Source organism: Mesoplodon mirus (assembly GCF_964341445.2).
Source record: "Mesoplodon mirus genome assembly, chromosome: 4".
NCBI lineage: Eukaryota > Metazoa > Chordata > Mammalia > Artiodactyla > Ziphiidae > Mesoplodon > Mesoplodon mirus.
Window position 1 is genome coordinate 173,929,934 of NC_138979.1, and position 14,433 is coordinate 173,944,366.

The 14,433-nt window shown below is 37.6% G+C and overlaps 1 protein-coding gene across 3 annotated transcripts in view; it reads left to right on the forward strand.

Annotated features, from left to right (window-relative positions):
- Positions 1–4,649, forward strand: part of TTC8 (tetratricopeptide repeat domain 8) — a 51,347-nt gene extending 46,698 nt beyond the window's left edge. Inside the window, exons 13-15 of one of the 3 annotated variants that reach the window (XR_014293830.1) lie at positions 779–801; positions 2,028–2,111; positions 4,070–4,196. Coding sequence is in view for 2 of the 3 variants with exons in the window: in XM_082618192.1 (XP_082474318.1) it covers positions 2,028–2,111; positions 4,070–4,186 (201 nt within the window). In the remaining variant the exon portion in view is untranslated. Of the gene's footprint in view, positions 1–778; positions 802–2,027; positions 2,112–4,069 lie in introns of all 3 variants that reach the window. The other 2 variants (XM_082618192.1, XM_082618193.1) reach the window with 2 other exon arrangements.
- The last annotated feature ends 9,784 nt before the right edge of the window (positions 4,650–14,433 follow it).

Below are 14,433 nucleotides of genomic sequence, written 5' to 3' on the forward strand. Positions count from 1 at the left end.
GTTGGGGACCACTGGCCTAGAGGATATTTTTAAAAAACAAGATTATTTTATTACTACATTGCTTAGCACCCTCCAAAGGCTTCTCCTTGCACTTGGAATAAAATTTGAACTTCAAACCTTAGCCTACGGGGCCCCACCTAATCTAGCCTCTGGGTCCCGCCAGACTGTATCTTTTGCCACTACTGACTTCCAGAAACATTAGCTGCTTGCTGCTGGGCAGTGCCTGTTCTTACTGTAGTGCCTTTGGAAAATACTTTCAGATCCTGAAATGACTCTTTTCTTTTTATCATTCAGGTCTTAGCTTAAAAGGCCTGCTTGAACATCAGTCTAAAGGAGCCCTCAGGTGCTGTCACATCTATCACATCTCCTACTATTTTTTTCTTCACAATACTTATCATTTTATCAGATATTTTCATCTTTATGTGTAGAATGTAGAATGCTAGCTGCATGAAAGCAGGGACCTTCACTGTCTTCTAACTGCTATATTTTCAGTATTGAAAACATTGCCTGACACTTGGTAGGTGCTTAGTATTAGCGGAATGAGTGGATGATAAATAAAATAGAGTAATAACAGTACTGACCCTAAGGTGTCCTTGTGAAGATGAGCAGATTGTGCATGCAAAGCCCTTGGCATAGTAAAAGTACATGATAGATGCTTAATAAATTGTATTATTATTACTGTTATTATTTACATAACAAGAAGTTTAAAATGCTGAATACACTCATACAATATTAATGGCAATCAACATCGATAGATATTACATTCTCTGTTTTACAGATGAAGAAACAGACTAGAGGAGGGTAAGTAACTACCCAAGGTCACAGACGCAGTGAGCAGCACGCCAGGATGTTAACCTCCAGCCTGGTCTCCTAAGCACATTGAAAAACTTAATAAAACAAGCAAAGAAACGTCACTGGATGCTGCCTTTGTTTCACAAAATTTTCCCGAAGTAAATAAGATGGATTTGTATTTTTTAAACAAAAACTAACTACTCTAAAATGGGAACTTGTTCTGTTATAGAACTTTGCCTGTGTCCATGTGAAGCAAGTGTTCTTTATGATTTTCTCTGTTTCCATGTTGGTGATTTTCTTTCCCTCCTACTTACTGTAGTTTCTCCAGCATACAATTGATTTGAAATGTTTTGGTGAAAGGCTTCATTATTATTAAAAATTATAGCTCAATTTAAAAAAAATAGCAAATCATAAAACAAAAAAATTAATATCCACCATCCTATTTAAACTATTATTTATTTTCCATTAAAAAAAGATAAAAGAATTTGTCCTCAGGGTCATACATAGAAGTTTGGCTACAAGTTGAAAGGCTGTTTGGCAGTTTGGAATGCTGAGTTTGTGATCTTAACAATGAGTGTACGGGCATCTCATGTCTCTCAGCGGTCTCTGCAATGTGTGATCCTTTGAGTCTAGAGGGGACAAAAAAATGATGTGAATTTTGTCTTTTGAGTACTTTAGAGAACAGAAACCTTGTCATTTTCAGTCGCCTTCAGTTGTCATTTTCAGGTCAGCAGTATAATAAATGCTTGCTCAGTGTCATCCAGCACAGAAATTGGGGATTTGAATTTACAATGGTTTTTTGGTGGTTTTTGTTGTTGCATTAGAGAACAGGTAATTAGAAGCCTACTAAATCAATCAACATCAACAAAAACCAGATTAATAAGACTTTTTAGCATTGAGAACATTATTTTTCAGTTGTACATCATACTGAAATATAAACTTTGTAAGATCAGTGTTTCTCACATAACTTTTGGATTCCATCATTTTCTCCATATTTTGAAGCATTTTATTATTAATATAATTTTGGCAAGATATAGGTAGTTCCTGGTTATCAGTAAGTTATATTTCATGAGGAATTCATCTTATTTATTACAGGATTATGTTTATTAAAGTCCTATCCTGGGTAAAGTATTCTTTTACCAAAAAAAAAAAAAATCACAAATACAGTGCTAATATATGCTCATATAACTTTGGTTTCTCTTTTCTTTCATTCTTTCTCTTTTTTTTTAACACAGGCAAGAGCACTGTTACAAACTGCTTCATCTTTAGCACCCCACATGTATGAGCCGCATTTTAATTTTGCAACAGTTTCTGATAAGGTATTCTCTTTCTTTGTCAATTTATCATCTGACCTGTTTGTTTTTCTTTCTTGCTTTTAAAAAATGTACAGTTAAATAAGGACATTCTACCCATAACTTGCTGAGAGAAATTATTTTTTTCAACACCTAATTATTATGTACACATACGTCTTCACTTCCAGGGACAGTTTAATACATTTTAAGTATATTTATCACTGAATATTAGCTTAACTTAACACCATTATAGATTGCAGAAGAATTATTTTATGTTTTCAAATATGACATTTAATCATTGAAAAACTATTCATTAACTCCTGGTTTGGGAAGGATTTAGTAATTAGCGTTTGCAGCAAGGAAATCCTGTATATTATTTGTAGGTCATACTGCCATCAAGTCTGGCATGATGCTGTAAACTTAGGGATGTTAGTGAAAGCTGTTTTAGCTATGAACAATATGGGAAAAATGCAACCGTTGATACTGTGTTACAAGTAAGTTAACATCCAAGAGCTAAAAGGAATCATGTGCCATTTTAACAATAAGAGGAAACAAACAAAAGTCATCTAATAACTTTTACTTAGAAACCTTGCTTTAACATGGAAGGTGAGTTTTGAGGATAAGGAAATGGCTAAAACTGTTTGCTGATGTAAAGACTCTTTCTTTATAGAACAAAAGACATTATAAAAATCATTTTTCATGGCATGAATGTGAAGTCATTTGCACTTTCATTTCTGTTTTGAAAATAAAATAAGCTGTTATTCATAAGTTGTCATTTTTGAGTTCTTGTTAAGTGCTGGCCACTGTTCCAGGTGCTCTCTGAACCGCTAATTCTCTCAACAACCCTGCGATGTAGGTAACACTTACCTCCCCTACTCATTTTTTCATACAACTGATGTTTCATTTGTTGAGCCTCTGCTACGTACCAGGCGCTGTTGTCGGCACAGAGGATGTTAGCAATGAGTAAGACAGAAACCTCTACCTCATGCAGCTTATATTCTAACGGAACCCAGGGCTTCTGGAACTTAAAAGACTTCCCTGGAGTCCCATGGCAGAATTCATGCCCAGCTCCCAAGGATTCCCACATATTTTCCACTGCACTGTGCTGCCACTTAGTTAAACCACAAAGAAGCCTTGATTACTTTCTTTCAGGATTATTGTTACATTTTAATAATATATAATGCAAGTGAAATATTTCTTTAAGCCAAAGGCTACATTTCCACAAGAGAAAATTGCATGTTGAAAAGAAATGCTATGATTTAAAAAAGGAAACTTACGTTTTTAATTCATATGCATGTAACCAAAAAACTACCAGAAGTGAATGATCTAGATTTTTTTTGATTTTTTTGGTGTGTACACACTAAAAAGCTTTCTCTTTTTAGAAATGTATACAGGAATCAAGATACATTCAGATGGATTTGGTTACTGTGTGTGTTTTTCTTGGGGACTGGACTTTAACACAAAGTTTATTGAAAATAAGATATGTCCTTTATAAACTTTTAAAACCAGGTTATCTGCCCAACATTACTGTGTTAGCAACCATTTAAAAGCTCCTAGAGCATGTTATTGTATCTTAAATACAATAGTTTTTACTTGAATTTTCTGTCTAAAAGATAATACCCTAATCAAAATATGTCATTGTCTGTGGTACATTACAAATAGTTTTCTTAGAGAGCTGGCTGTTTTAGCATGCAGATACCAATTTATTTTTATGATAACTATCAGTGACAGGAAAAGAAAACACAGGTTTATGAATTCATAACTAGACAACTGTAATAGAGCAGAAATTATTTATGTAATTGGTTATTTTACTTTTCTTACATTTTTTCAAGATTGAATTGTAATCTAGGTGAAAAAAATTTTAAATCAAAGTAGCACGATCAAGCAATTCACCTTGGGTTTCTACATTGTGCAGATACTATGTCTTTTTTTTTTTTTTCTGGTTCTCATTCTGTGGTCTTATTCTGGTCTGGTCTTTCTTACAGATGGGTGATCTACAGAGGAGCTACATTGCTGCTCAAAAGTCTGAAGTAGCATTTCCAGATCACGTGGACACGCAACATTTAATTAAGCAGTTAAAGCAGCATTTTGCTATGCTCTGATTTTTCCTCAGACTAAAGATATTCTTAGGGAGGAACATTATGCAAGGGAAAAAGTAGTGTGTATATATATGTGTAGTACAAACTGTGCTTGATATTAGTGAAGGTGACAAGGAAATTTAAACCAGAATGTTTAAAACTTTATAATAATAACTTTATAAGATAATGTTATAAAAGACAGGATTTTGTAAGCAGATTATGAAACCTCCCACATTATATGGTAGATGTTTGTTTATAATGTTTACAAAACATTTTCATGAATTTCCTCAAATTTTTATAAATGCACATTTTTAATGTCCTGGCCATTAGCTATCATGTAGCTTAAAAGGTCTGAAAGCTGCCTTTAAAATTGCACTTGTATGACTAAAAGTGTATATACTTATCCTTGGTAGAGACTTTAGAGATTAAAAATTGTACTTAAAGCTATTTTTTATCAAATGCTTTGTGAGACACTCTACTTTTTCTTATATATTATGCTTTCAAATAAATGTGTATAAAACACCATCATTCTGTTATTTTTCAGGAGTTTTTATTTCAGTCATCTCAGTTAAAAAAAGTTTTCCAGAAGTCCAGGAGTCTTAGAAATCAAGTTGTTATTCTAATTTTATTTGAAATGATGTACGATCAATTTTGCTTTTTCCTGAGAAGCTATTTATGGGCTATCATGTTGTCAATATAAGAATATCAGGATTAGAAATGGAGTCATAGGCCAGAAGTCCCACTGTGGTCAGCCCTGAGAAGGTTTGGCTGGACCCAATACTGTGCGTTGTAAAATCCTAGACAGGCTCTCCTCTCCAGTATTTAGTGGAATTCTCATTGAAGTGTTCATACAACGAAATGTGTTAAAGGGCCAAGGCCACTCCCATTCATATTTTGGGCTTTGGGCTCCATCTATGTTACTTTACATTTTTTAACTTTACGAAAACTATTTCACAGGTATTTATTTGTTTCTGTTCAGATTGTACAAATAGTACTACTTAGCTGACAGAACACAAAAAAATGTGAATTCAAGGAATAGATTGTTTGAGGCTGGAAGTAATTTCAGAGACTATGTAGATGAATCTCTCCACGGGACAGGAGGAGGCCAGGCCCAGGGTCACACTGCTGGTTGGTAAGGCTGGAAACAAGACCTACTCCTGCACTTCAGGCTTGAACCTCCCCTGGTTCTCCATGATACGCCAGTGCTTGTTCAGCTTGCGAGAATTTCCTCAAGCACTATCAGATTTCCTAACACTGTATGCAATATTTAGGTTCAAATTTTATATTGTGAATTATTTTCTTAGTTAATTTAAAATAAGAACTAATAACAGTGGCTAGCGTTTACTGAGGATGTTGTATGTACCCAGCACTGTTCTGGAGCACTTGATATGGAGTAATTCATTTAATTCCCATTGCAGTCCTATGAAATGCTGTTACTCCCATGTTACTCATGAAAAAAATGAGGCACAGAGCAGTCAAATTACGTGCCCCAATTCTAAAGCTATTAAATGGCAGAGCTGGGATTCAAGTGCACATTTAATATAGTGGTTAAGAGCACATACTCGGGAGCTAAATGCACATTATTTATAAAGGAATGGGTATAAGGGTAACAGCAGATTTCTGTGTGGCCCTGGAGTATGTGTTCTTAACTACTATGTCAAATCTCCTCTTAGTGTTTCTCCTGTAAATAAAGCTACTATTGTTTAAAATGAATGTTACATGGATTAGTAAAGTTGAATAATAAGGGACTATTAACAACAGCAAAAAAATTAATGAACCAGCATTCCTAAGGTGATATGGAGAGATTTTTATCTCGAATTTATGTTAATTCAGCGTGAACACCAATGCAAAGAATGAGTCAGGATGGCTAAGGGCAGAATGACATAACGCTGCATCAGAAGCTACTTATATTTTGCAGCAAAATTATTTCTGGACCGCATGACTTCTGGCTTCTGTGCCAACATTTTTATATCAGAAGGTTAACAATTGTCTTCTGCCATGATTAAAAAACTGTTCTATCCATATATAAATTGTTCAGCCGACATTACTGAGCTTCCAGCTGATGAAAACAAGATATGGCAAGAAGGCTGCCTACGATGAATAATTGCTGAGGTTAGAAGTTCTTCCTTTCCAAAAGGGTCACATCTGAACCAGTTCCCTATGGTACTACTGTTCTCTTACATTTCTGAATGGTATTTCGCTGCATCAGAGCACCCATCAGGATATAATTTATGGCCTAGAAATAGGAAAATTAATAAAGATAACACATTACTATAGTTTCCACCACCAACTCTTTATTAATATGAGGGATTTTTTAAAAACTTTTATTTATTTATTTTTGGCTGCATTGGGTCTTCATTGCTGCGTGCAGGCTTTCTCTTGTTGCGCCAAGTGGGGGCTACTCTTCATTACGGTGCACAGGCTTCTCATTGTGGTGGCTTCTCTTGTTGTGGAGCACGGGCTCTAGGTGTGCGGGCTTCAGTAGTTGTGGCGCACGGGCTTAGTTGCTCCGCAGCATGTGGGATCTTCCCGGACCGGGGCTCAAACCCGTGTCCCCTGCATTGGCAGGCAGATTCTTAACCACTGCACCACCAGGGAAGACCAATATAAGGGATTTTTATCAAGAGCTTTCAGCTAGAATTGAATTTAAGCATTCAGAAAAACAACAAAGATTTTAGAACTACCACAGGAGAACTCAGCCTTGGAAAATAATGAACCCAGAAATTAAGTTTTGGTAAAAGGCCATTACTGGATAGTTTCAAATTCTAGGGAATAGGTAAATTGGAATGATCCATGGATATGTTCCAGAGTTCTAAAATGGTTATCTAGGCTCAGATATTAGGGGGAAAAGTTTATCTATCAATTTGAAAATAACCACAGTTTTACATCCTTCCATACTGATGGCTTTAGTCCTATTTTTGGCTGACTAAAAATTTAACATTTTTGAGAGAAGCTGTCATTTTACATCCTCAGTATTAAAGCCCAATTCTGGAGATAAAAGAATAAGGATTACATAAAGATTAAATTATAATCCTTGGAGGCTATATTTCTTGCAATGTAATACTTTCCCTTACCTGAATCCTGACTAATAAGGAGTAATTGGTAAAATGTGAATGATGGGAACTCTTGGAGAAAGCAACCACGTTATCTTAGGGAAGAAAAGGTCATATTTAGACAGATAGTAGGAAGAAATATTTTCCTGTTTTAAATCAGAGAAGATAGATCTTCTTCCAGTGTTTGAAACTCAAGTTTCTATGGGCTCCAACATTTTCTCTCTACTGGATTTTCTCTCTTTCTCTTTTTTAAAAATCACAGTCCCTGTAAACCTTCCCCTTTCTAGAACTCCATTATCTCCTTTGTCAGGACATCTTGAAAGGACAGGTGATGTTTGTTGCCTACTTCCTCATCTTCCAATTGTTTCTTGACCCTCTTCAGTCTGGCTTCAACTCCTAGCACTACCCAGCTGCTCTCGCTGAGGCCATTAATGACTGTCATTAGCAAATCCAGAGTGGTGGTTGTTGTAGTTTTTTAACGTAACAGCTTTTTAAAGATAATATTCATGTACCACACAATTCTTGCTTTTAAAGTGTACCATTTATGGCTTTTAACATATGCACATTTAGGCAAGCATCACTATAATCAATTTAAAAACACTTTTGCTATGCCCGATAGAAACTTCATACCCATTAGCAGAATTTGTTCATTATTATTATTTTTTAACATCTTTATTGGAGTATAATTGCTTTACAATGGTGTGTTAGTTTCTGCTTTATAACAAAGTGAATCAGTTATACATATACATACGTCCCCATATCTCCTCCCTCTTGCATCTCCCTCCCTCCAACCCTCCCTATCCCACCCCTCTAGGTGGTCACAAAGCACCCAGCTGATCTCCCTATGTGGCTACTTCCCACTAGCTATCTATTTTACATTTGGTAGTGTATATATGTCCATGCCACTCTCTCACTTTGTCCCAGCTTACCCTTCCCCCTCTCTGTATCCTCAAGTCCATTCTCTAGTAGGTCTGCGTCTTTATTCCCGTCTTGCCCCTAGGTTCTTTTTTTTTTTTTTTTTTTTTGCGGTACACGGTCCTCTCACTGTTGTGGCCTCTCTCGTTGTGGAGCACAGGATCCGGATGCGCAGGCCCAGCGGCCATGGCTCATGGGCCCAGCCGCTCCGCGGCATGTGGGATCTTCCTGGACCAGGGCACGAACCCGCGTCCCCTGCATCGGCAGGCAGACTCTCAACCACTGCGCCACCAGGGAAGCCCTGCCCCTAGGTTCTTCATGACCATTTTTTTTGTTTGTTTTTTAGATTCCATATATATGTATTAGCCTACGGTATTTGTTTTTCTCTTTCTGACTTACTTCACTCTGTATGACAGACTCTACGTCCATCACCTCACTACAAATAACTCAATTTTGTTTCTTTTTATGGCTGAGTAATATTCCATTGTATATATGTGCCACATCTTCTTTATCCATTCATCTGTTGAGGAACACTTAGTTTGCTTCCATGTCCTGGCTATTGTAAATAGAGCTGCAATGAACATTTTGGTACATGTCTCTTTTTGAATTATGGCTTTCTCAGGGTATATGCCCAGTAGTGGGATTGCTGGGTTGTATGGTAGTTCTACTTTTAGCTTTTTAAGGAACCTGCATACTGTTCTCTATAGTGGCTGTATCAATTTACATTCCCACCAACAGTGCAAAAGGGTTCTGTTTTCTACACACCCTCGCCAGCATTTATTGTTTGTACATTTGTTGATGATAAGCATTCTGACCGGTGTGAGATGATATCTCATTGTAGTTTTGATTTGCATTTCTCTAATGATTAATGATGTTGAGCATTCTTTCATGTGTTTGTTGGCAATCTGTATATCTTCTTTGGAGAAATGTCTATTTCGGTCTTCTGCCCATTTTTGGATTGGGTTCTTTGATTTTTTGATATTGAGCTGCATGAGCTGCTTATAAATTTTGGAGATTAATCCTTTGTCAGTTTCTTCATTTGCAAATATTTTCTCCCATTCTGAGGGTTGTCTTTTCGTCTTGTTTATGGTTTCCTTTGCTGTGAAAAAGCTGTGAAGTTTCATTAGGTCCCATTTGTTTATTATTGTTTTTATTTCTATTTCTCTAGGAGGTGGGTCCAAAAGCATCTTGCTGTGATTTATGTCATAGAGTGTTCTGCCTATGTTTTCCTCTAAGAGTTTGATAGTGTCTGGCCTTACATTTAGGTCTTTAATCCATTTTGAGTTTATTTTTGTGTATGGTGTTAGGGAGTGTTCTAATTTCATTCTTTTACATGTAGCTGTCCAGTTCTCCCAGCACCACTTATTGAAGAGGCTGTCTTCTCTCCACTGTACATTCCTGCCTCCTTTATCAAAGATAAGGTGACCATATGTGTATGGGTTTATCTCTGGGCTTTCTATCCTGTTCCATTGATCTATCTTTCTGTTTTTGTGCCAGTACCATACTGTCTTGATTACTGTCGCTTTGTAGTATAGTCTGAAGTCAGGGAGCCTGATTCCTCCAGCTCCGTTTTTCATTCTCAAGATTGCTTTGGCTATTCGGGGTCTTTTGTGTTTCCATACAAATTGTGAAATTTTTTGTTCTAGTTCTGTAAAAATTGCCAGTGGTAGTTTGATAGGGATTGCATTGAATCTGTAGATTGCTTTGGGTAGTAGAGTCATTTTCACAATGTTGATTCTTCCAATCAAAGAACATGGTATATCTCTCCATCTACTTGTATTATCTTTAATTTCTTTCAACAGTGTCTTATAATTTTCTGCATACAGGTCTTCTGTCTCCTTAGGTAGGTTTATTCCTAGATATTTTATTCTTTTGTTGCAGTGGTAAATGGGAGTGTTTTCTTAATTTCACTTTCAGATTTTTCATCATTAGTGTACAGGAATGCAAGAGATTTCTGTGCATTAATTTGGTATCCTGCTACTTTACCAAATTCATTGATTAGTTCTAATATTTTTCTGGTAGCATATTTAGGATTCTCTATGTATAGTATCATGTCATCTGCAAACAGTGACAGCTTTACTTCTTTTCTGATTTGGATTCCTTTTATTTCTTTTTCTTCTCTGATTGCTGTGGCTAAAACTTCCAAAACTATGCTGAATAACAGTGGTGAGAGTGGGCACCCTTGTCTTGTTCCTGATCTTAGTGGAAAAGGTTTCAGTATTTCACCATTGAGGATGATGTTGGCTGTGGGTTTGTCATATATGGCCTTTATTATGTTGAGGTAAGTTCCCTCTATGCCTACTTTCTGGAGGGTTTCTATCATAAATTGGTGTTGAATTTTGTTGATAGCTTTCTCTGCATCTATTGAGATGATCATATGGTTTTTCTCCTTCAATTTGTTAATATGGTGTATCACATTGATTGATTTGCATATATTGAAGAATCCTTGCATTCCTGGAATAAACCCCACTTGATCATGGTGTATGATCCTTTTAATGTGCTGTTGGATTCTGTTTGCTAGTATTTTGTAGAGGATTTTTGCATCTATGTTCATCAGTGATATTGGCCTGTAGTTTTCTTCCTTTGTGACATCCTTGTCTGGTTTTGATATCAGGGTGATGGTGGCCTCGTAGAATGAGTTTGGGAGTGTTCCTCCCTCTGCTATATTTTGGAAGAGTTGAGGAGTATAGGTGTTAGCTCTTCTCTAAATGTTTGATAGAACTCACCTGTGAAGCCATCTGGTCCTGGGCTTTTGTTTGTTGGAAGATTTTTAATCACAGTTTCAATTTCAGTGCTTGTTATTGGTCTGTGCATATTTTCTATTTCTTCCTAGTTGAGTCTCGGAAGGTTGTGCATTTCTAAGAATTTGTCCATTTCTTCCCGGTTGTCCATTTTATTGGCATAAAGTTGCTTGTAGTAATCTCTCATGATCCTTTGTATTTTTGCAGTGTCGGTTGTTACTTCTCTTTTTTCATTTCTAATTCTATTGATTTGAGTCTTCTCCCTTTTTTTCTTTTTTTAAAAATAAATTTATTTATTTATTTTTGGCTGTATTGGGTCTTCGTTTCTGTGTTGAGGGCTTTCTCTAGTTGCGGCAAGCAGGGGCCACTCTTCATCGTGGTGTGCAGGCCTCTCACTATCGCAGCCTCTCCTGCTGCGGAGTACAGTCTCCAGATGCGCTGGCTCAGTAGTTGTGGCTCACTGGCCCAGTTGCTCCATGGCATGTGGAATCTTCCCAGACCAGGGCTCGAACCCGTGCCCCTGCATTGGCAGGCAGATTTTCAACCACTGCGCCATCAGGAAAGCCCTCCCTTTTTTTCTTGATGGGTCTGGCTAATGGTTTATCAATTTTGTTTATCTTCTCAAAGAACCAGCTTTTAGTTTTATTGATCTTTGCTATGGTTTCCTTCATTTCTTTTTCATTTATTTCTGATCTGATCTTTATGATGTCTTTCCTTCTGCTAAATTTGGGGGTTTTTTGTTCTTCTTTCTCTAATTGCTTTAGGTGTAAGGTTAGGTTGTTTATTTGAGATGTTTCTTGTTTCTTTTTCTTTTTTTTTTTTTTTTGCAGTACGCAGGCCTCTCACTGTTGTGGCCTCTCCCATTGTGGAGCACAGGCTCCAGATGCGCAGGCTCAGTGGCCATGGCTCATGGGCCCAGCCGCTCCGTGGCATGTGGGATCTTCCCAGACTGGGGCACATGTCCCCTGCATCGGCAGGTGGACTCTCAACCACTGCACCACCAGGGAAGCCCTGTTTCTTGTTTGTTAAGGTAGGATTGTATTGGTATAAACTTCCCTCTTAGAACTGCTTTTGCTGCATCCCATAGGTTTTGGGCTGTTGTGTTTTCATTGTCATTTGTTTCTAGGTATTTTTTGATTTTCTATTTGATTTCTTCAATGATCTCTTGGTTATTAAGTAGTGTATCGTTTAGCCTCCATGTGTTTGTATTTTTTACAGATTTTTCCTTTAATTGATAACTAGTCTCATAGCGTTGTGGTCGGAAAAGATACTTGATATGATTTCAATTTTCTTAAATTTACCAGGGCTTGATTTGTGACTCAAGATATGATCTATCCTGGAGAATGTTCCATGAGTACTGGAGAAGAAGGTGTATTCTCTTGTTTTGGGGTGGAATGTCCTATAAATATAAATTAAGTCCATCTTGTTTAATGTATCATTTAAAGCTTGTGTTTCCTTATTTATTTTCATTGTGGATGATCTGTCCATTGGTGAAGTGGGGTGTTAAAGTCCCCTACTGTGATTGTGGTACTGTCAGTCTCCCCTTTTATGGTTGTTAGTATTTGTCTTATGTATTGAGGTGATCCTATGTTGGGTGCATAAATATTTACAATTGTTATATCTTCTTCTTGGATTGATCCCTTGATGTACTGTCCTTCTTTGTCTCTTGTAATAGTCTTTGTTTTAAAATCTATTTTGTCTGATATGAGAATTGCTACTCCAGCTTTCTTTTTTTTTTTTTTTTTTTCTTTTTGCGGTACGCAGGCCTCTCACTGCTGTGGCCTCTCCCATCGTGGAGCACCCGCTCCAGAGGCGCAAGCTCAGCAGCCAAGGCTCACGGGCCCAGCCACTCCACAGCATGCGGGATCCTCCCAGACCGGGGCACGAACCCGTGCCCCCTGCATCAGCAGGCGGACCCCCAACCACTGTGCCACCAGGGAAGCTCTTCAGCTTTCTTTTGATTTCCATTTGCATGGAATATTTTTTTCCATCCCCTCATTTTCAGTCTGTATGTGTCCCTAGGTCTGAAGTGGGTCTATGCAGACAGCATATATACGGGTCTTGTTTTTGTATCCATTCAGCCAGTCTATGTCTTTTGGTGGGAGCACTTAATCCATTTACATTTAAGGTAATTATCGATATGTATGTTCCTATTACCATTTTCTTAACTGTTTTGGGTTTGTTATTGTCGGTCTTTTCCTTCTCTTGTGTTTCCTGCCTAGAGAAGTTCCTTTAGCATTTGTTGTAAAGCTGGTTTGGTGGTGCTGAGTTTCTTAGCTTTTGCTTGTATGTAAAGTTTTTAATTTCTCCATCAAATCTGAATGAGATCTTGCTGGGTAGAGTAATCTTGGTTGTGGGTTTTTCCCCTTCATCACTTTAAATATGTCCTGCCACTCCTTTCTGGTTTGCAGAGTTTCTGCTGAAAGATCTGATGTTAACCTTATAGGGATTCCCTTGTGTGTTATTTGTTGTATTTCCCTTGCTGTTTTTAGTATTTTTTCTTTGTATTTAATTTTTGATAGTTTGATTAATATGTGTCTTGGCGTGTTTCTCCTTGGATTTATCCTGTATGGGACTCTGTGCTTCCTGGACTTGATTAACTACTTCCTTTCCCATATTAGGGAAGTTTTCGACTATAATATCTACAAATATTTTCTCAGTCCCTTTCTTTTTCTCTTCTGCTTCTGGGACTCCTATAATTTGAATGTTGGTGCATTTAATGTTGTCCCAGAGGTCTCTGGGACTGTCCTCATTTCTTTTCATTCTTGTTTCTTTATTCTGCTCTGCAGGAGTTGTTTCCACTATTTTATCTTCCAGGTCACTTATCCGTTCTTCTGCCTCAGTTATTCTGGTATTGATCCCTTCTAGAGAATTTTTAATTTCATTTATTGTGTTTTTCATCACTGTTTGTTTGCTCTTTAGTTCTTCTAGGTCCTTGCTACACGTTTCTTATATTTTCTCCATTCTATTTCTAAGATTTTGGGTCATCTTTACTATCATTATTCTGAATACTTTTTCAGGTAGACTGACTATTTCCTCTTCATTTGTTAGGTCTGGTGGGTTTTTACCTTGCTCCTTCATCTGCTGTGTTTCTCTGTCTTCTCATTTTGCTTAACTTACTGTGTTTGGGGTCTTCTTTTCACAGGCTGCAGGTTCGTATTTCCCATGTTTTTGGTGTCTGTACCCAGTGGCTAAAGTTGGTTCAGTGGGTTGTGTAGGCTTCCTGGTGGAGGGGACTGGTGCCTGCATTCTGGTGGATGAGGCTGGATCTTGTCTTTCTGGTGGGAAGGTCCACATCTGGTGGTGTGTTTTGGGGTGTCTGTGGCCTTATTATGATTTTAGACAGCCTCTCTGCTAATGGATGGGGTTGTGTTCCTGTCTTGCCAGTTTTTGGCATAGGGTGTACAGCGCTGGAGCTTGCTGGTCGTTGAGTGGAGCTGAGTCTTGGCTTTGAGATGGAGATCTCTGGGAGGTTCTCACCGTTTGTTATTACGTGGAGCTGGGAGTTCTCTTGTGGACCAATGTCCTGAACTTGGCTCTCCCACCTCAGTGGCACAGCCCT